General features: G+C 33.9%; 1 protein-coding gene, 2 long non-coding RNA genes and 1 pseudogene across 20 annotated transcripts; 1 reads left to right on the plus strand and 3 right to left on the minus strand.

The window, feature by feature from the left end:
* The first annotated feature begins 1,873 nt into the window (after window positions 1-1,873).
* LOC146911167 (RING/U-box superfamily protein) lies at window positions 1,874-7,241 on the plus strand. The gene is made up of 7 exons (XM_085722539.1): window positions 1,874-2,249; window positions 3,780-4,079; window positions 4,182-4,390; window positions 4,493-4,541; window positions 4,659-4,748; window positions 4,959-5,021; window positions 5,161-7,241. Exons 1-7 carry the CDS (start codon window positions 2,082-2,084, stop codon window positions 6,745-6,747), a joined length of 2,466 nt encoding a protein of 821 aa, XP_085578665.1. The 5' UTR covers window positions 1,874-2,081; the 3' UTR covers window positions 6,748-7,241.
* Window positions 7,242-8,556: 1,315 nt separating this feature from the next.
* LOC146911168 (uncharacterized) lies at window positions 8,557-11,729 on the minus strand. Of its 16 annotated transcripts, none has more exons than XR_015017488.1 (7): window positions 11,397-11,729; window positions 10,735-11,001; window positions 10,478-10,587; window positions 9,851-9,933; window positions 9,245-9,366; window positions 9,006-9,149; window positions 8,557-8,831 (listed from the first exon to the last, which is right to left on the minus strand). It is a non-coding gene; the product is annotated as an uncharacterized LOC146911168 (long non-coding RNA). The 16 variants fall into 16 exon arrangements; XR_015017494.1 differs by having other exon boundaries at window positions 9,851-10,115; XR_015017485.1 differs by lacking the exon at window positions 8,557-8,831 and having other exon boundaries at window positions 8,969-9,149; window positions 10,478-10,536.
* A 70-nt stretch (window positions 11,730-11,799) lies between these two features.
* Window positions 11,800-18,221, minus strand: LOC146911169 (leghemoglobin-1-like; annotated as a pseudogene). The gene is made up of 5 exons (XR_015017498.1): window positions 18,048-18,221; window positions 17,846-17,924; window positions 17,767-17,810; window positions 16,738-16,845; window positions 11,800-12,055 (listed from the first exon to the last, which is right to left on the minus strand). The product of XR_015017498.1 is annotated as a leghemoglobin-1-like (transcript).
* On the minus strand, window positions 12,318-14,893 carry LOC146911170 (uncharacterized). Of its 2 annotated transcripts, XR_015017500.1 has the most exons (4): window positions 14,309-14,893; window positions 13,888-14,215; window positions 13,627-13,702; window positions 12,318-12,837 (listed from the first exon to the last, which is right to left on the minus strand). It is a non-coding gene; the product is annotated as an uncharacterized LOC146911170 (long non-coding RNA). The 2 variants fall into 2 exon arrangements; XR_015017499.1 differs by having other exon boundaries at window positions 13,888-14,893.
* Window positions 18,222-20,716: the final 2,495 nt, after the last annotated feature.

Here is a 20,716-nt window from a genome sequence, read left to right on the forward strand (position 1 = left end):
AGAAAAAAGATCAAACGGTTTAAGAAGATGACACGTGTACCACATTTTAACTTTTTTTATTAAACATAACAGAAAACAAACGGAAGGGACCACTTTGGTAAACGGAGAGATACTTAAGGGACCAAATTGAGACAATTTAAAGTTAAGGGACCAAAATGAAACGCAAAAATAAGTTAAGGGACCAAAATCTGTATTTACCCATAAAATAATTCTCGTGATTCTTTTGCTAAATCACAACCTTGAAGGATGTATGACGGTTTTTAGATTGATTACGCCTTAAACATCAGGGCCGGCCCTAGGCATAGGCCGGGGGTGCGACGGCCTAGGGCCATGCCCGTAGGGGGCCAAAAAAAATAATTTTAGGGGAGGGGTGCATATAGCAAAATATGGTTTTTTGGGAGTATGTTTAGCAAATTTCATTAAGAGGCCCGACTACTTAGTTGTCAAATATAAAATGATGGGCTGATCTGTTTAATTTTTGGCCCTTTTAGTGTGATTTGCTATATATACTCCCATATTAAAATAGATTTTTATATACACCCTAAAAAAAGTGTTTTTTTGTTTCTAATTATGTGGCAAGAAATTTATTATTCAAGAAATTGATGAGATTATTTTGGGCCCTTTGTTCCTCATAATGTGTCTCACTAATTATAAAAATATTGGTAATATTTATTATCCAAGAAATTGCGAGAATCTTCATAAAAAAAAAAACAAACGATATTTTAGTTGAAAAGGGGCCTACTTGAGAAATCAATTTTAATCTTTTATTTAGAGGATAAAAAAAATAAATTATATTAATATAATAATGTCAACTTTGTTAGATTGATTGAAAAGATTGCAGAATTGAATTTGATAATGCAAGATCATATAAGACGTACTAATGATCATGTGGTCCACCATACTTTTTTTTTTGTACTTTTTTTGTGCTATTATTCTCGAGTGCTAAAATTTCAGTCTACTTTGCATGTGTTACCGTTCTTTACTTTTACTATTTTTTTATTTTGTTTTGCTTTCTATTGAGTATTTGATTTATTTTAAGATGTAGCTTATAAAATATTTATCTAATACTGAAAAGAAAGAAAAAAAAATGAAATGAAGAACTAATAAAATCACAACAAAGAACTAAAAAAAATTATGTAAGAGGCCCTTTTTCATTCTATGCCTAAGGCCTCTAAAATGCTAGGAACTTCCCTATTAAACATAAGTCGGAGTTGACAAAACCACAATGACGCCTCTCATCACTAGTCATCAATCAACCATGAGCTATCTTCCAAAGAGTTTGGATTCTAGAAGGTCTTTTCCACTTTGAGACTAAATCGAGAGAAAAATTAAGTTTGATTGTTGGAACGTAGGAGAATCAAATTGACCCATATAAGGAAAGTTTGATGGAGGCTAACAAATACTACTCCTTCCGTTTCAAAATGAGTGTCGCTTTAGCCAAAAAAAATTGTTTTAAAAGGAATGTCACTTTCGGTTTTCAATGCAATAATAACTTTTTCTTTTCAATTGTACCCTTCAATTAATACTATGTTACACTACTTCCAAAGTATTATTTTTTCTTTAATGAAAAACAAACCAATAGTTGATTAGGATAATTTGGTAAAATTGATATGACATTTGACTACTTTATTCCATTCCTTAATTTGTGTGCAATTGGCTAAAGCGACACTCATTTTGAAACGGAGGGAGTAGTTAGTATATTTTGTTTGGGTAAAACTAAAATAATACTATAAAAAAATAAAAAAAAGAATATTTTGGTCAAAAATAAATAAATTTATTTGGCAAAAGGGAATACGATACGATACGATACGATACGATACGAGTAGGTATCTGGTTCTCTCGTGTGGAAAATAAATAGTAGGAGGGATTGGGTATGTTTGGTGAAAGCGGTGGCTGGCTACGATTGTCAAATCAAATTTCACATAAAATAAAAACAATAATTCCGACCCTTCCGCTCCACGTCTACGAATTTTCAATCAATCAATCTCAAACCCTAGAAATTCAATCTTCCCCTAATTGCAATAAACAATCGTTCGTGATTTGATCTGGGCATTGAAATTAGGGTTTGAAGAGAAGAAGACATGGATGATTGTTGTGCTGTCTGCGCCGAACCATTGGAATGGGTTGCGTACGGACCTTGTTTGCATCGTGAGGTTTGCTCCACCTGTGTCGCTCGTCTTCGTTTCATTTGTGATGATCGACGTTGTTGCATCTGTAAGACCGAATGTAATCTCATCTTTGTTACCAAGGTTTGCTCCCCTACCCCTATGCTTCTTATCGATTCCATGAGATTATTTTGATATGTGGTGTGGAGTTGATTATGTGTTTTTGCTGATTTCTGTGCCCTGAATTTAACCACTTAGAATCTGATCTGTGTCACTTTCATGCTCAAAAGACTCAACAACCCGTCTTAACTTTAGTTTTCAACTCTCCTGTGCTGCTATGCAGCGCGGACACGGTGGCACCCATGATAATTTTTTAAAATGGCGTAATTCATTGCCATCGCTGTTTTGGTGTCGGACACTGACACATAAGGCGCCTTCAATAAGAAACATAGGTCTTGAGCTGTATATATGCATATTATGATTTAATTTATTCCTAATTCCTAGCATGAATATTGGAAGAGAAAGTTACACTTAGCACGTGTGTTTTACAAATTTTTGTTACTGAACTGATGTAATGAAGTTTAGGTATGTTATTTGAATCTAAAATACTTGCTTTGCTAAAAAATTTTGCCTTGACAGTTAGTTTGTGAGTAATGCATTCAGGATAACACGTTTGTCTTTGAATTCTTTCATTCACGTTGTTTCTAAACAACTGAACTAATTTATCCATGACTTGGTTCATACTTAATTTGTTAGGGCGTTCACAGTTTTATAACCTGTTTGTTTCTGTGGCAAATAGGCATCAACTGCGGCAAATAGGCATCAAACATGCGTTTTTTCAAAAAACTAGTAATATTAGCCTCTTGTTTTCACATCAAAAAAGCAATTTAGACGTGCGGTTGAGGTGCCAAACGCACAACCAGACACAGCATTAGACTTTTAGTTTAAGCTTGTTCTGTTAGATGAAATTATTTTGTATCTGTTGCACAAATATGGAATTGACGAGTCTTTGTTGATTTTTGTGCTCTGAATTTAACGACTTAAAATATGATCTGTGTCAATGGTGTTGTATTCATTATGATGACTGTGTTATATGCTGAAAAGAGGTGCTACCTGTCTTAACTTTAGTTTGCAACTGTCCTGGGCTGTATATAAATTATTCTTAGTTTCAAGCATATCGTTAAATTTCCCCTGTAAAGGCTACTGCCGCTTCCCTCATCCTTGCCCACCCTTTTGTTCTGCATTTGTGCTTGTTGTCTGAATATTTAAAGAGAACGTTAAATTTTGGATGTGTGTTTTATGAAATTTTGTTTTTGAACTGATGTAATGAAGTGTAGATATGCTTGAAGTTAAATATTTTCTTTACGGCTAGTTTGTTAGTAATGCATTCAAAATGACACGTTTGTCTTTGAAATGTTTGCTTCATGTTGTTTCTAAACAACTGAACTATTCCATTTGTGACTTGGTGAACATGGTTAGAAAAGACGTAGTCAAACTTGGTTAACATAGTTCTCATTCTCACTTTGTTAGGAAGTTCATAATTTTAGTTCAAGATTGTAACATTTAATTGCTTTGTTTGATAAAAAAAATCAATAGCAGGGATCAAGTTTTTAATTTTATATTTGTTGCTATCTTTTGATGTGGTTGATATTCAATTTTGGTGTATACCGTCAGGCTCTTGGAGATTATACAAGGGTGATCAATGCCTTTTCATCCCTGCCGTCTGAGGTGAGGGAAGGGAAGGTTGGACCGTACTGGTACCATGAGGATATGAATGCATTTTTCGATGACGTGGACCATTACAAGATGATCAAGGCTATGTGCAGGCTTTCTTGCAGTGAATGCGACAAGATCGAGGAGCAACAAAATGATGGTTCAAGGCGACAAAGGTTTAGGAATATAGGGCAGCTGAAGGGTCACTTATTCCACCGTCATAAGTTGCATATGTGCAGTTTGTGTTTGGAGGGAAGGAAGGTGAAATATTTATGTTTTGGCATTCCATGTATTTTTTGAATGACAATTTTGGTAATCTTTTTTTTTTTATTGAGTTTTTATACCATCATTTCTATGACATAGGTGTTTATATGTGAGCAAAAATTATATACTAGAGCCCAGTTGAATCAACACATAAGCACAGGTGACTCCGACGTGGATGGAAGTGAGAGTGAGAGAGGTGGTTTTATGGGGCATCCTATGTGTGAATTTTGCAGAACCCCATTTTATGGGGACAATGAACTGTACACACACATGTCTACGGAACATTATACTTGTCATATATGCCAAAGGTAACAATTAAGCTAATCAATCATGTGCTCAATAGGTGTTTCTTTGTTTTGGTCTGAACTGTTAGAAGTGTAATGTTCATTATATCTGTGCTTTAATTGCAGGCAGCACCCGGGACAATTTGAATACTATAAGAACTATGATGACCTTGAGGTAAGAAATATTTGTCAGCTTCTTTTACTCTTTTTTCGTCTGAAAGTAAGGCTTTGTCGGATATTTCATGTTATTTGACCTGATAGTATTTGTATGGGCAAATGTCCTCTGATGCAGATCCACTTCCGACAACAACATTTCTTATGTGAAGATGAGGCTTGCCTTGCCAAGAAATTTATTGTTTTTCAATCTGAATCAGAGATGAAGGTGACTGATTACTTACAGCACTGGGATCTTTTCCTGTTTCTTCACCTTTTCTGTTAATGGTTTATTTGGAAGGTGTCTTGTGTGCAGTACATTACCTGCTTGATGATTTCCCATGCATGTTCATTTGGATGCTGACTATTTTTTATCTTACTGTAACATTATCAGATGCTGACTATTTTCGTCGTCGCTTTTTCCTTGTTTATGACATAGAGACATAATGCTACGGAACATGGAGGGCGTATGTCACGGTCAAAGCGTAATGCTGCTCTTCAGGTATGTTCAATGGCAATCTTTTCTTCTTGAACCCACTTCTCATGTCTGTTGGTATTATTGCTAGTTTCCAAAGACAATATTTACTTCCATGATCCTTCTTAGTACCTTATAGAAGTTACCTTTCATTGTTTCCTCACAGATACCGACAAGTTTTCGATATAGACACAATAATGAACAGGATCAGCGCCGTGGAAGAGGCCGGACATTTCGTCGTGATCATTCTGAAAATCAACTTTCCATGGCCATTGAAGCCAGTTTGGAGACTGCTAATGCTGAGCAGACATACCGTGAGCCAACTTCAAGTAATGGGCCAATTGCTTATGATGACGGAGATGCACATATTGATTCCATCGTTAATCCGTTTGAATCATTAGCTACTGCAGATTCTGAATCAACTTCAAGATACCGTCAGGCCTTAGGGCATAGCTCTAGACCTCTGGTAGACTCTTCCTTTCCTCCACTTCCTGGCCAGGAAAAGTCCAAACACGAGTCTGAAGGTTCATCTAGCAATACCATGGCCGCACGTTTACGTCGGCATGGCAACAGAAATGTATCTGTTATTAATTCTGGAAATGCCTGGTCTGTACCAAGTCGTGGACCTGTACAACCTTCGCAATCTAAAAAGACAACAAAGTCTCAAAATTCTGGCCAGATGAAGACAGTAATTAACAGTGGACTTCCAGCATCAAGTTTTGCTAATTCTATTCAAGCTGCACATAGAACTGCTCATGGAAAACTACCTGCTGGTCCATCGAAGGACACACGTGACAATGGAAAAATCGTTCACTCTGCATCAGCTCCAAACCTCGTTGAAAACAACCCTGTTGGAGTTTCAATTTCTGATTTTCCTCCAGTTTCTGCGGCACAAGTGAGCAAGTTACCTACAAGTAGCCAGCCTCCGCTGAATGTGGAGAATGTTCAGTCTGCCAACAAGTCCTTGGTTGAAAAGATTCGTAGTGCGCTTAATTTTGACGAAGATAGATATACTATATTTAAAGACATATCTGCTCAATATCGCCAAGGCACGATAGATACTGATGCATATGTGGACTGTGTGCAGCAGTTTGGCTTGTTTCATCTTGTACCTGAGCTGGCAAGACTATGCCCGGATGCTCGGAAGCAGAGAGAACTTTTGGAGTCTTACAATGCTGGTTTGCAAAGAAACACTTTCCAAGAAAATGACGGGGTTTATGGCAGCGCTAGCACCCATCGCAAGGACAAAAATGTCGACAAGAAAGGTAAAGGTAAGTCATTAGATGTTAGGCGGAGTAACTCCACTGAGAGATTAGCAGATAGCTTTTTAAGCACTGTTCATCAACTACAGTCAAGTTATAAACCTTCAGAAGAGAAGTTGGAGGTGCTATCAAAGGGTGCTTATCGCACCGACAAAGGTAAATTAAAAATTGAGCCGCAGATTCAAACAAACTCTAGCAGTCAACATAAGACTAAGCTTGGTGGGCAGACTGAAACTTCAAATGGCAGTTTATCTAATCAAAATAAGGAGGATGGGGGTGGTGGGAACAAGCAACGCAAGAAAGCTTCCAAGTTCCTCAGAGTGCGCCTTGGTGATGGTTCTGCTTCGGCCCTTCTAGATCTTGAAAACTCAAGGACCACTTCTGATCCTGGAACAACAGACAGTTTAAATGGTAACAATAATGATTCTGGAGTTGGGCTGCCTGTACGAGGTGTTTGGCGAAAGGGGGGAGGTCAAAAACTCTTCCCCTGATTCTGCTCTGTGGCTTTGAAAATCAGGCACACTTGAATTGGCTTGTAGAAACCACAGTTAAAAGGGATTGAACATAAAGAATTGAATTTTTGCTTAGGAGGTAATCATTTCATGGTATCAAATTTGAGTTAGATTTCAAGTACAGCAAGCTGGCATGGGAATTTTGTTGTTGTGTTGAAGGCTGAATTCCATTGGCTGAATGGGATGATTTTGGTTGGTTTGGGGTATATTTTGTTCAAGTGTTCATATGAAAGTGGGCACCAAGTGTACTGTTTTGCTTTGTACTCAAGTGGTGCTTTCTTGTTTTCTTACTATTAGTGTTTCAAGTATTTACTGTTTAGAGTCACAAGTCTGAATGATAGAATTCATGTCGGTTGGTGTCCTGATATGAGTCTAGAGAAATCTATCTGAATATTTATAAAACGAACATGGACATCAATGATTGAGCATATGCGTGGAATTTTTGGATTATACATGCGGAAATTGTCATTAAATCCTATGTGGTTAGATGTCTATAATTAGCTTTTTAAAATTATTTGAAATGGAATTTTCCAAGAGTTTATTGGATAGCAAATAGTTAGTTTTTGGACCAATTGGATTGGGGTGGGTTAGACCAATATCATATGCTAATGAGGTTTTCGGAATCCCAGACATTTTTCTCAAATTGGATCATCTCCGTTATGGGCACCAGTTAAGGAAGTAAATATAGAAATATTTACATTGAAAGATGTGTAATCAAAGCATTAAAAGTTTAAAAAGTGTCTTATTTGACTTACAATTTCTTCTTTTCGCCACCTTATCCAGTGCCTCGGGGGCACTGGTTAACATGACCCTTTTTTATATCTTTCTCCATACACTGTCCGTCTCTTATCTCAATTATTTGAAATGGAATTTTCCAAGAGTTTATTGGATAGCAAGTAGTTAGTTTTTGGACCAATTGGATTGGGGTGGGTTAGACCAATATCATATGCTAATGAGGTTTTCGGAATCCCAGACATTTTTCTCAAATTGGATCATCTCCGTTATGGGCACCGGTTAAGGAAATATAGAAATATTTACATTGAAAGATGTGTAATCAAAACATTAAAAGTTTAAAAAGTGTCTTATTTGACTTACAATTTCTTCTTTTGGCTACCTTATCTAGTGTCTCGGGGGCACTGGTTAACATGACCCTTTTTTATATCTTTCTCCATACACTGTCCGTCTCTTATCTCAATTACTAGAGAGAGAGAGTAAGATTGAGAGAAAGATAGGACTAGGTCAGAGGTATTGAGAAATAGTGAATGAAAGGATTCAAATCCCATTTTTTAGGCATGTTATTGAGTTATTTTCTTAATGAAATGAAGCCGGGCTTGGTTGTTTCAACATTGATGAATGTTGTTTTTTCCCATACTTTCATAAAAGGAGGCTGTTTTTATCGGATAATGGTCAGTGACATGATGTCACATAACATTAACCAATTCAATTGTAACACATGGCAATGTATTTATTTTATAACATAAAAGGGAGAGAGAGAGAGAGAGAGAGAGAGAGAGAGAGAGAGAGAGAGAGAGAGAGAGAGAGAGAGAGAGAGAGAGAGAGAGAGAGAGAGAGAGAGAGAGAGAGAGAGAGGTTGAAGGCCTATGGGTTGAAGTGCAACTTATAGGATAATACACTTTTGTTTTGGACGGCAAAAACATTATTTTGTCGTATTTTTTCCAGCTTATGATTTTAAGATTTCAAAGAACTAGATCGTCTACCCGTGCTGCCGCACGGGCCATAAATAGCAAAAGACATTACTTGTTATTCATATTTGGATGTCGAATATCATTAGCGAAATGTGTGTGATACACTCAATACGTTGTAGTGTACTTCGAATTGGTTAATTTAATGTTGTTTTTTTTAAGGGAATTTAATGTTGTTATTATTACATAATTTAAAATGGATGTAAAAATAAAATATGATCGCAGCCATCAGTGTACATCATATCAGACTTTTGTTCCAATTCTGTTCCATCAACTCCAAAATATAGCAAAAACAGGATCAGGCTTGTATAGCCATTATTTACTACAAAAAAAGGACGATCTCCCTATTGAACAAACCTCCTGGTGGTGATAACAAAACATATATATATATATATATATATATATATATATATATATATATATATAAATGTTAGTTATAAGTTTTCTTATGCCACAAATTGATACATCATACATATGTTAAATTAACGAAAGTCTCAATGAGTAAACTAACGCGGTTCTTATTTCTTAATGTACCTGATGTCACTACCATTCTGCAATTGATGTTTCACCAGCAATTAATAATATTCTTAGCTAATCAGCAGTAACATTCTTTATACGCAACAATCACTTGCACATAACACATGGCAGCATGGATATTTTCTTCCCACATGTAAGTACCTATATAGCATGAGATGTAATTTGCAATTATAGTTCATTTCATCAAATATCAACCTATTATGGGACTCGTTGATCAATGAAGGAGATTGAATCACCTGCACATAACTCCTAGGCATTGTAGGATAATCTTCCTTCATGTCTTTACCATGGCGCTGCAGAAGTCTTTCAATCTCCTCAAGTGCATAACTCTTCAACTGATCTTCATCTAACACTAAATCTGGAACATGCATCACATAATTACATTAATATAATCAGCAGTCAATGAAGGCAGTGTTATAAAGCTTACAGAATGGTAGGTATAAATTACATTAACAGATCTCACATGGATTGAGATTGAATATTTTATACTGGTTATTTTGTTTTAAGCAGCAAATTACATTAAACTCATGTGCTATGATTTTCAGGTAACCCGTCTTAAGTATGTCTATTAGTTGGTTAAACAGATTAAATTTCTACCCCACTGGAAGTTTGTGAGGCATATGTATCCTGCTGAAACTTTCACAAACATCCTAAATTCACGTGCTTGATAAACCAACCTTTATAATATGCAACTTATTCATTTATCATTAATTTCTCCCAATACATAGTAACATGATGCAAAAATACATAGACATTCAACACGATGTGACTATATGTAAAAACTATCAAGTATATGTTGATAAAACTAAAAAAAGTTGGAAGAATATGAAAAAAATCATTACATTGTACACGTAATATCATTCGTTGCCGATAAAGGACATCATCACTGAGGTGTTCCCATGTTTTACTCCAAACATATTCAGGCCTAGAAAATTGGTTTGATACCAGCAAGATATCGAACAATCAACGCACATAAGAACCACAACGCATTTAATTCATTGACTCATAATGCATTTTGCAAAATATTAGCCTCAACAATGCTTGATTAATTGTGTGGCCTTTCAATGTGTATATAGCTTTTAGTCCTTCATGTGCATTGACCAGGCTCTGCAAAATGGCTCTTGTTAACTTATAGCTGATATTTTCTCAGCAACATCAAAGAAAACAACTACTAAATGAGCTTATATGGTTTTGTAGATAGAACTAAAGATCCTTAATACTACTAATCAATAATATGCATTTTCCAATGTGGTGTATCTTGTGATCCTACACCATTAATAGTATGAATGAAAATTGTGGCAAGATATAGCTTTCCATGTAAAAATACATTGCATTCAATCAAACATGTAAAAGTAGAAGTAATTCAAAGAGGCATTCAATCAAACATGTAAAAGTAGAAGTAATTAAAGCTAAAAACTTAAAAAGATGAAATATAAATAAGTTCATGAATGAAAAAGGAAACAACTCACTCCATAATAGGACTCGAGCATCTGCAAGCAATCACCACCGCAAAAACCGTCACCGCAGGCTGCTATAGAGTCAAAATTCCCAATTTGAAATCAATAATGATAGTCTTTGGCTGCGTTAATTCATTGTGAAAATAAAAATCATTTTGAACACAACAATATGAAGTTTGTGCAATCCAAACATGAACAAACAACACAGAATGGAAACAAACTAAACAAAACTATAAAAAAATCTGCACAAAGTTTCAATAAAACTAAACCTTTTTTCTCCAGAGTTTCACATGAAGTATTTGTTATGTAAAATAGCATAAAGCGTCTCATTGACTACCAAACATGATTCGATATTGAAGCTTCGAAATCGTGAGTTAATTTCAACAATTGTCAAATAAAAAAGGGAGGAGAAGGGAAGAGAAGATAGCTAATTTTGAGTTCTGATTACAATTGTCAAAAACCATTTACTGTCACTCCTATTTATAGTAGCAATTTAAATCCATCTCCAATGCCAATAGTCAATCGATCCTCCTGTTCTGCATCAGTAATACAGTCTGAGCCATGTATCCCTCAATAAACACATTCAACCAAAAAGGAAATACTGCAAAGGTGAAGAAAAAAATGGGGAGAAAAAAAAAACAGAGGGATAATTAGATGAGAGATACCCGAATTACTGTTAATGAGAGAATTGATTGAGATGTATTGGAAAGGATTGAGATATCAAGGAAAGAGTTTAAAATGAAGTTGTATAGGATTATGAAGAACTTAATCGACACAACCAACATTGCAGAACTATATTTACTCAAAAAAACATTGCAGAACTATAGAATTATGAAAATATAAAAATAAAAAAAAAAGATGGGATTGTGAGGTATTATGTTCATTAGATTAGATTAGAAAGTTTGAATTAAATGATGGTGGTTCAGATCACCTCGTTCTCCAATTCAGCAGCACCGCATGAGATTGAAATGGAAGTGTAGATAGAGAAAGAGCAAGAGATGGTAATTTGAGAGAGAGGCCGGTGATGAACATAGGGGTGCCTTGGAAAGTGAAGAGAGAGAAAGAGGCTCACGTGATTATTGAGCACTAAGTATATACTAATTGTGGTGGTTTTTCAATGTGGATTCAAATTTCAAATTTTTGGAGCCATTTTTTGGAGATCAACATAGATTCATCTGACGGCTGAAACGATTTGGAGCCAAAAAATTAGGATTAGGGTTTGGCAATTAGGGTAAGCATGTTTGCTAGGATTAGATATAAAGGATCACGAGCGATAGTCATGTTGGAGTTGCATTGGAACATGAGAAAGATGAAGGGGCGTGTATCCAAACACATGAGAAAAATATAGTTGAAGTATTAGGCAATTCTTTTAAATAACATTTATTATAGAAACTTGTTTAACAAGCTATGGTGACATGTCATTTTCAAACTTATTTATAATATTGATTGTAATTTCAAATTTCAACTCATTGCTTTCTTAATTGTTGATGCCAATGCATCATAAGCTACTTCCCATGCAATACTCAATTCCTCGCTCCATTTGTCTCTTGCTGCTTCTTTTATCGTTTTTAGCAATGCTCCTTTAACCACCTTTGAAACAACAAAAATATTTTTTTAGCGGATTTACTCATAGACAATAGATAAATGTTAGAAAAGACTAGACTTTAGACCCGTGCGTCGCACGGGTCATTTCGACTATAATATATAAGAATGAGTAATGGTAAAAAAGATCCTAAAATAAATAAAAGATGAAGAGTATTATACATTTTACTTACGCAAGTTCAAAAAATAAAGAAGTATGAGATGAAATGAAATCGTTTAGTTGAAACAAACGAATATTAAAAAATAAAAATTAGACAACAACATGGATCTAAAATTCTATTTCCAATCCTTCACATATCAAAATTACAATTGGTTCACTTCATTGTAATCATTTAAACTTAATTAAAAAATTTGCAAGTGCAAATAGAATCGACATTATACAAATTGGTCACTACTTGATTCCAAAAACCTATGTTACATGAAAACCACTCATAACTAAATAACAATAATAAACCTTCAAAACAAAAATCAACTATTCTCAAAGGACCCAAAAAAAAACATTTTTAGCCTTCAAAATCACAATTCCTCTTGTTGTATTGTTTTTGTGTCAAAAGCACCATAAGTTGAATAGTAGGCCCATGCACAGGACTTTCCTCATATAAGACAAAAACACCAGTTTTCTGTAGGTTGAGAAAAAAAATCAAATATCCTTAACTTTCAATAACGCTTAGAAACAACTGAAACTTTTGCATTATCTCAATCCACAAACAAAATAGAAGACCTTTATATTTCCTTTAGGCACCTTAAGGAATTCTATGTAAATTGTTTTCCTGTAATGAAATGCTAAACACAGTGAGCAAAAAAGAAGAATTAACAACAATATTTGTTTTATTTAGCTTACAATTTTTCAAACTAATCAACAAAATTTTTGCATTATATCCTCCAAAATATCAAGAATTTTTCAAAGGGATCATTCTATTTGTATGGCTATGATGAGAACTGATGTGTGTCCATGAAGACCAGCTCTACGGATAAGTGTTATCTATAGAACTGGTATTGCCATTCATAAAGCCTCTAATAAAAAATAAATAGATTAAAAAAATGTTATTATGACTATAAAACAACAAATCAGCAAAGCAGATTAGAAAAGAGTGAAGACAATAAAGAGGATTATCAAGATAAATAAATCTCAAAAATATTATTTGAATATAAAACAATGAAAGATTATGTTATAGTTAACATTCACACATGCAGCTAAATGCCTGATTCATATTCATACCCTCTGTCGAAGCATGTCCTACGTTTTATACACTAAATATATTATGTTGTCACATTTCCATCGATTGATATAAATTAAGATAAAGAAGGCATCAAATGTTAACAACTAAAAAGTGTAACATCTAAGAGAACAAAATGCGGGACAAAAACATTGTTAACCAACTAAAAGACAGAAACAAATCCCTTGTAGTTAAGTCTATATAATTTCTATAAAATATAGCATGATCACTTTTCACCACCTGCTAGAAGTTTCCACAAAGTGAAAATCAAATCAATGTATATTTTCTGAGTTATAATCTTAAATATTGCAAACGAAAGTTATATTGATAAACTCTCCTTACCAAATGAAGAGACTAAACTCTTATTCACCCACCAATAACATTAGCAATTGTTGTGTTGCATTGTGAGGACCTGCAACTGCATATGATTTTTACTTCAAGAGAGGTACTATTTGAGTTGTGCACACATAAATGCTGAAACAAAATAAAAGAAGACACTTAAATCCCTCAATAAATTATTTATTTGTTTCACTTAGGGAAAGACTAAACAAAGCTAATACGGCATTATATGGAAGGAATGAAGAAAAACGAATGCATACTTACGTTTAATTGAAAGAAAATGAACACGGAAAAAGATCATAACATCGACATCGTAGTAAAACTGCAACAATGAAGAATTGGAGAAATTGTAAAATCAAGATTAAGAAAATAAGATACAGATGCCGTAAAAAAAGAAAGTCCAAATTGGGAAGAGAATAAAATCCGGATGCTTAGATTAAAATTATGAAGAGAATTTAGCAAGACTGATACTTCATTACATTGAAAAGCAAAAACTGAAGAATCAAATGTTTGATTCAACAACTGAAAATAAAGCAAAAAGATGGAGCAGCAAACACTCCATTATATGAATCTGGATTATTAACCAAAGGACCTGTTGCATCAATACAGTGAAAATAAAAAGTGTTACAAAACATCTTTAAGCATGAAAACATACGCAAAAATCAGACCATAGCATCAGACATACCAGTTAAGCAGTGATACGACAACAACATTTCAATATTACCACTTGATATTCTGAAGGGAGAAATTCTCTGAATGAATGATTGAAGGGATAAATAAGGATGTGTTTTATTCAATTCTGTATGGTACGCATTTATAGTGAGAAGGAGAATTGATATGTGAAAGTGCTTTGGAAGATTTGATACGTGAAAGTACTTTGGAAACAGCTAAATTTGTGGGGAGTTGGAGTCTGGGTCGTGGTTAATATTAGAAGGGAATTTGAATTTTGCAATCGCAAAAATGGGAAGCCTAACAAATTTTGATTAAATCATCCCTTAATTAATGCACACGAATTGGAAAAGCTGCAACACACTTATAGGAATTTGTTAGGTTTTTTTTTTTTGAAGGAGGGAATTTGTTAGGAGCGAAAATAGGATTGAATTGGATTTAGGAGTGAGCCGTAAATAATAGATAGGGCCGATTTGTTTTGTTCAAGAAAATAGGAGATTAGGTGTGATGTGGCCGATTTGTTTCAACAAAAAAAATATGGTTAATAGGGAAATAGGAGATTAGGTGGAAATAGGAGATTAGGTCCGATCTGTTTCAACAAAAAAATAGGGTTAATAGGGAAATAGGAGATTAGGTCCAATTTGTTTCAACAAAAAAATAGGGTTAATAGGGTTAATTCGAAATGCGTTAAAGCATATGCAGTGAAATATAATACCTCATCCTCAGATTCCTCAGAGGATTCCTCCAAACTACTTTCCTCCTTCTTGACTACCTTCAACGCCTTTTGCTTGGCGGCAACCTCTTCTACCCCTTGCTTCTTTGCACTCACTGCCTTGACTTCTTCCTCAGCCTGCCTCTTGCCTATATCAAAGTGAAAATAGCCCAATAAGAAAACCGACATCAGAACATAAAAAAATAATCAAAGAAAAAAAATTCACTTTAAAATCAGTTCAACTAATCAACAACTCTATAACATTGCACAACATGATCAATATCAGAACATCAAATAATATTGAAGGAGAACCAAGCTTCTAGATTTTGGTTAATTCGGTTCAAGCCTATATAATCAACATCAGAAAATACAACATAATAACATCAGACAAAATTGGGGGAGAACCAAGCTTCATCTTTCCGAGAAATCAGTTTGACCAATCAAGATCTATACTAACATTAACACACAATAATACATGTAGAACCTAACTTCATAACATAAAACACCAGTAAATCGTATAAATGTCTCGATGGACAGAAAAAATAATCGACTCTCAAAACTCATGAATCAAAACTAATGAAATTCAACTAAAACAAAGCAAAAATAATATCTTTAAAAAACCAAGTTTCAAAAATAAATTAAAAAACACAGAACAAAAAAATCATATAGATGACTCTATGAGCTATAGAAATTAATAACACTTAAAAAGTTAAAACCCATGAATCAAAAACAATAAAATTCAAATTAAACCAAGTAAAAATATCATCTTTAATCAAAACCAACAGTTCAAAGCTAAAACCCATGAATCAAATCAAATAAAATTCAAATCAAAAACAGTTAAAAATCATCTTTAAGCTAAAAATCGAATCAGAAAAGTAAAGGGGGTACTGGTACCTTTCTTTCCAGACTTCACTGGAGAAACAACAACAGGAGCAGCATCAACCTATAAACAAATCAAAAGCAAACAAAAAATCAGCAAATTACAACAAACAACAACAAAACCTTAAATTAACAATAGATTGATGAAAAAAGCATGCTTTGGTAGCGGATTTCTTGCTTGATTTAGACATAATGAACATAAAGGAAGAATGAGAAATTGGGGGATGCGGCGGAAGCTATTCAAAACCCTGCGGCTGAGAGAGAATTGGGGTTCTGGAAATAGCAGAGAGAGAGTGAGGAATTGTGAGAAGAGACAAATAGTAGTAATAGGAGTAATACGATTTTTAAATTTATCTCTTAATTAAATAGGTTAGGGTAAAACAGGAATTTTAGTCATTAGGGTTTAGGTTTAATTAGGGCTAAAATAATTAAATTTTTGGTTAGGGTAAATTAGTAATTATAAGCATTAGGGCAACGGTGAAATTAGGGCAACAATGACTGCTTGGGACAACTTTTATATATAGAATAGATATATATTTATTGGGTAGTGTTAACTTGTGCCCTCAGGGCACATGTTAAGAATCTAAAAATGGAATTAAATAATAAATTTTGTCTTGAAAAGATAAGATTTCAAATTTCAAGAATATTGAATGCACAATTTCCAACAAAATATTTCTATCTTTGGCTTCTTAACTTGTGCCTTGAGGGCACAAGATAACATTTCCCATATTTATTTGAACAAGGTTAAAAAAGATGTATTGAAAACATTTTTTTTAGATGAATATTTTTTAATATAAATTTGTTGTTTTTCGTTTGAAAATGGATGCATAAAATTTTGCATAATATTAGCATACCACAAAATGTGGATCAACAACTCCCTTTTGAATATGAACAACACCCAATGTAGCATCTCCCAAAACTACTTCTCCTTTTGCTCGAAGTCGTGCAGCTGAATCACGCACCTATGGTTCAAAAATCATAAATACATGTCTTATGACACAATCGTCATACTGATAAAAAAATAGAATTAAAAATACCAATAAAATTTATATTATTTCTAGTACTATAATGTGATCGTACATTATCAAGAAGAAAACAATTAATTCATCTTTTAAATGAGATAAATTTTTATACACCGATCGTGTAAAACTTTTTTACACGTGCATCCAATCAAATCATGTCAAGTAGATAGTAGTAGAGATATTTTAAAAGCCAACCTAAAAAGTGACATTATAGAGTAATTTGATTGGATGCATGTGTAGAAACAGTTTACGGTACCGTTGCATTCAAATTAATCTATATATTTCATTAAACTTTCTGTCTCTCAATATTGTTGTGAAATTTGTGGGTCCTTTGTGTGTTTAATGACATGAATTGAATTCTCTAGGTATTACAATTTTTAAAGTTAGGTCTATTTGACAAAAAAGTAAAATAAAATGTCAATACTAATTTTGTTAGTAATAGTTAATATTATTCGAAGAATGAAAATCGAACCATCGACATCCATTTCTGAACTCTCCATCTAGCCACTGAATCAACCTTGTATCTCCAAGGTTGTTTTACCGTCAATTGTCTAATATTTAATGCTAGGAGCCAACATATACATGTCTGAGTTACTTAACTCAATTTTTTTGAAGAGGAGTTACTTAAGCCAACCTGACAAGCTAATATTAACATAGAAGTATCCTAATAATATGATGAAAAGGTTCTACGGGCACCTGTATGAGCAAATATTAAGTTCCATCATTCAAAACATAAACATTATTTGCATTAGTAAACTCTTTCTATGTAATTCTTTGGGTCATATTATGACATGTATTACAAAATTGTTGTTGAAGAATAAAAAATAAAAAGGAAATTAATTGGTGTTAGATTGCACATACCATTCCAAAAACTTTTTCAACATGAGCTTGAAGTTTTGGACTATCTTGTACTCCAGCCGAGTCCTTTAAAAAAGAGAACATATTTTTGCAGTAGGTGCTTCAGCCGAGTCCTTTAAAAAAGAGAACATATTTTTGCAGTAGGTGCTTTCTCCAAAATACTATTTAATTTAATTAAAGCAATAAAAAATACTCACGTTAATTTACCCCATTCATTTTTAATTAAAATAAAGAATAAAAGAATAAGCAAACACAAAACCAAAGCACTTTAAAAGAAATCTTACAAAGTGTAGAACAAAACACTACAGTGAGGAAGATTTTGTTTGACGGATTCCCACGAACCATTCACCAGAATCTCTTGCTTCTCACTGAAACTCATATTTTTCCATTCTCTTTTTCCCCTCTTTCTTAGGAAAATTGCTGTTCACACATTTGAGAAGGCTGGGACACACATGTAAAATACGGTTTTGCCCCCTCGACAGTTAAGTACCGAGGATTTAAAAATCTGGCTGTAGTTAACTGCCGAGGAATTCCTCGGTAGTTAACTGCCGAGGAAAACAATATTATAAAAATCTCGGTAGTTAACTACCGAGGAAAACAGACCCTTCTCTTTCTTCTTCTTCTTCTTCTTCCACTTCAATCCCTTTTTTTTGTCTTTTTTCTTTCACAACCACAAAAACTGGTTTATATTATAAGCTTGCTTTTGTAGGAGACTAACTCATCTTAGCCTTGGTCAAGTATTGTGTTGTTTCTACTATCTTCAAGTTATTAATGTCTTCGACGCAAATGGATGATGATGAAGTTTATCAATTTTAGATCCACGTACACGTTTGTTGTGTTAATTTCACCATGCTTGCTTCGATTAACAACTGCCATTAAGAAAATGAATCTTCATATCATGTTTTTTTATAAAAGTAAAAAAAAAAAATTAAAACAAATTCAACCGTAGAAGTAACGATTTTGTTGTGGTGTAAGCTTATTATTATATATATCTAAATTCTTGTTTGTGTTGAAATGGAATTCACAAGTGATATGGTTGAGAATTAATTTTTAAGCTTTGTGGGGCCTATCATGAATGACCATGCTTGCTTTGAGGGGGAAGAAGATAGCCGAAAAACACCAGTATCATTCCTCGGTAGTTAACTACCGAGGTTTTCTTCGGTAGTTAACTGCAGCCGGATTTTTAATTCCTCGGCAGTTAACTGTCGAGGGGACATGTATTTTGGCAAAATTAAGTTCAAATGCCAACGGTCACTTTTTGCAACGTATTTTCTTTTTACATGCTAACTGATCTTTTCACATACAAATAATTAACATGCTAATTGATCATGAGCCAAAGAGTGTAAATATGGCATAATTGATTTTTAACGGACCATTTTAATTGTACAACGACAATTTTTTCAAAAAGCATTTCATACTCATTTTTATGAATAGGTGCCATTCAAATATGTTTCTATTCATTGATAACTCTTTTTGAAAAAATAGCATTGTTTCATAAACATCTTTTTAGCCTCTATAAATTCAATTGAGAATCAAAGCAATTTACACACAACTACTTTCATTATCTCAATTGACATTTTCAATATCACTTGCTTTCAAACTTTCATTCAAATTGTTTGGAAAACTTTGTCTACACTTTAACATTCATTAAAAAGTTTTCTGAGCACTAAGTCCATTTGTTAGAGTGATATTGATAAAGATATACAACCATACATTTGTTATTCTTCAATTACTTGTTGGTGAGAATTATTGTTTAAGATAGTGAGGGTGCTATCTTGTGATTGTTGTAAAAGGTTTTTTGATTCGGGAAGATTCAAAGTCCACCAAAAGTGTTTGGTGTTTGTGTTGTAATCAAGAGAGAGGGTTTCTTTCTTGTGTTTATGTTAGAAAGATTGTTAGGGGGTCTTGGGGTGAGATTGCTTGTAACAAAGATTCTAACATAGTGAATTCCTTCGCGGGGTGTGAAGGGAGTGGACTGACCCTAAGGTTTAGAGGGGAACCACTATAAATTCTCTTGTGTCTTTTCTTCTTCCCCTGCTCTTTTATTTTTCCGCATTTATACCTTCATCATTATTTACCGGAAAATTATCAAGAACGCTAAACTCTGAAAAATTAACCAATATTCCTAGAAACCTAATTCACCCCCCCTCTTAGGTTACAATCTGAACTTACAATTGGTATCAGAGGAGTTAAGGTAACTTGCTCCTTTTGATCCAGGAATATGGCTTCCGCAAAACTATTTTTAGGAGAAGGTTTCGATGTCAACCGACCACCATGTTTCACCGGAGATCATTATGATTTCTGGAAAATTAGGATGACAACGTATCTAGAAGCCAAGATGAAGAAATTTGGGATGCTGTCAAGAATGGTCCTTATGTTCCCACTACAATTGTGAATGGTGTGACTAGTGTCAAACCACAAACATCATGGGATGATGATGACCGCAAGAAAGTGTTATTTGACAAAAAGGCGAAGAACATTCTTCAATCCTCTCTTGGGATGGTTGAGTTTTTCAGAATTTCTAAATGCAAAACGGCCAAAGAAGTATGGGACACTTTGGAAACAACACATGTAGAAAATGAAGAATGTGCAAACATGACACTAATGGCGTCTCATCATTCTGATGATGAAGAAAATGAGGTTAGTGATTCTGAAATTAATGATAAACCTTCTCATGAAGAATTGCAAAATGCATTTAATGAATTGTATGAAGAATGTATTAATCTTTCTAAAACTTGTGCAAAGCAAAAGAAACAAATTGTATCTCTTGAAAGAAAAGCTTTTGATGCACAAGTAGAATTAGAAAAGGTTAAAAGTTCTTCATGTAATAAATGTAAAGAAAATGAAACAAAAATTGTTGAATTAAAACAAGTGATCAAAAATTTTGAAAAAGGATACAATAGTTTGGAAGAAGTGCTTAGTAAACAAAGATATTCAAATAATAAAATCGGAA

Source organism: Medicago sativa, chromosome 7 (genome assembly GCF_051527215.1).
Source record: "Medicago sativa cultivar Bolivia chromosome 7, Bolivia_mono, whole genome shotgun sequence".
Classification (NCBI taxonomy): domain Eukaryota; kingdom Viridiplantae; phylum Streptophyta; class Magnoliopsida; order Fabales; family Fabaceae; genus Medicago; species Medicago sativa.

Bases quoted from the DNA above. Each gene is read 5' to 3' on its own strand.
- LOC146911167 (XM_085722539.1), top strand. From the start codon at position 2,082: ATGGATGATTGTTGTGCTGTCTGCGCCGAACCATTGGAATGGGTTGCG. The intron at 4,391-4,492 runs GTAACAATTAAG...CTTTAATTGCAG, and splicing joins ACTTGTCATATATGCCAAAG to GCAGCACCCGGGACAATTTG. The intron at 4,542-4,658 runs GTAAGAAATATT...CCTCTGATGCAG, and splicing joins AGAACTATGATGACCTTGAG to ATCCACTTCCGACAACAACA.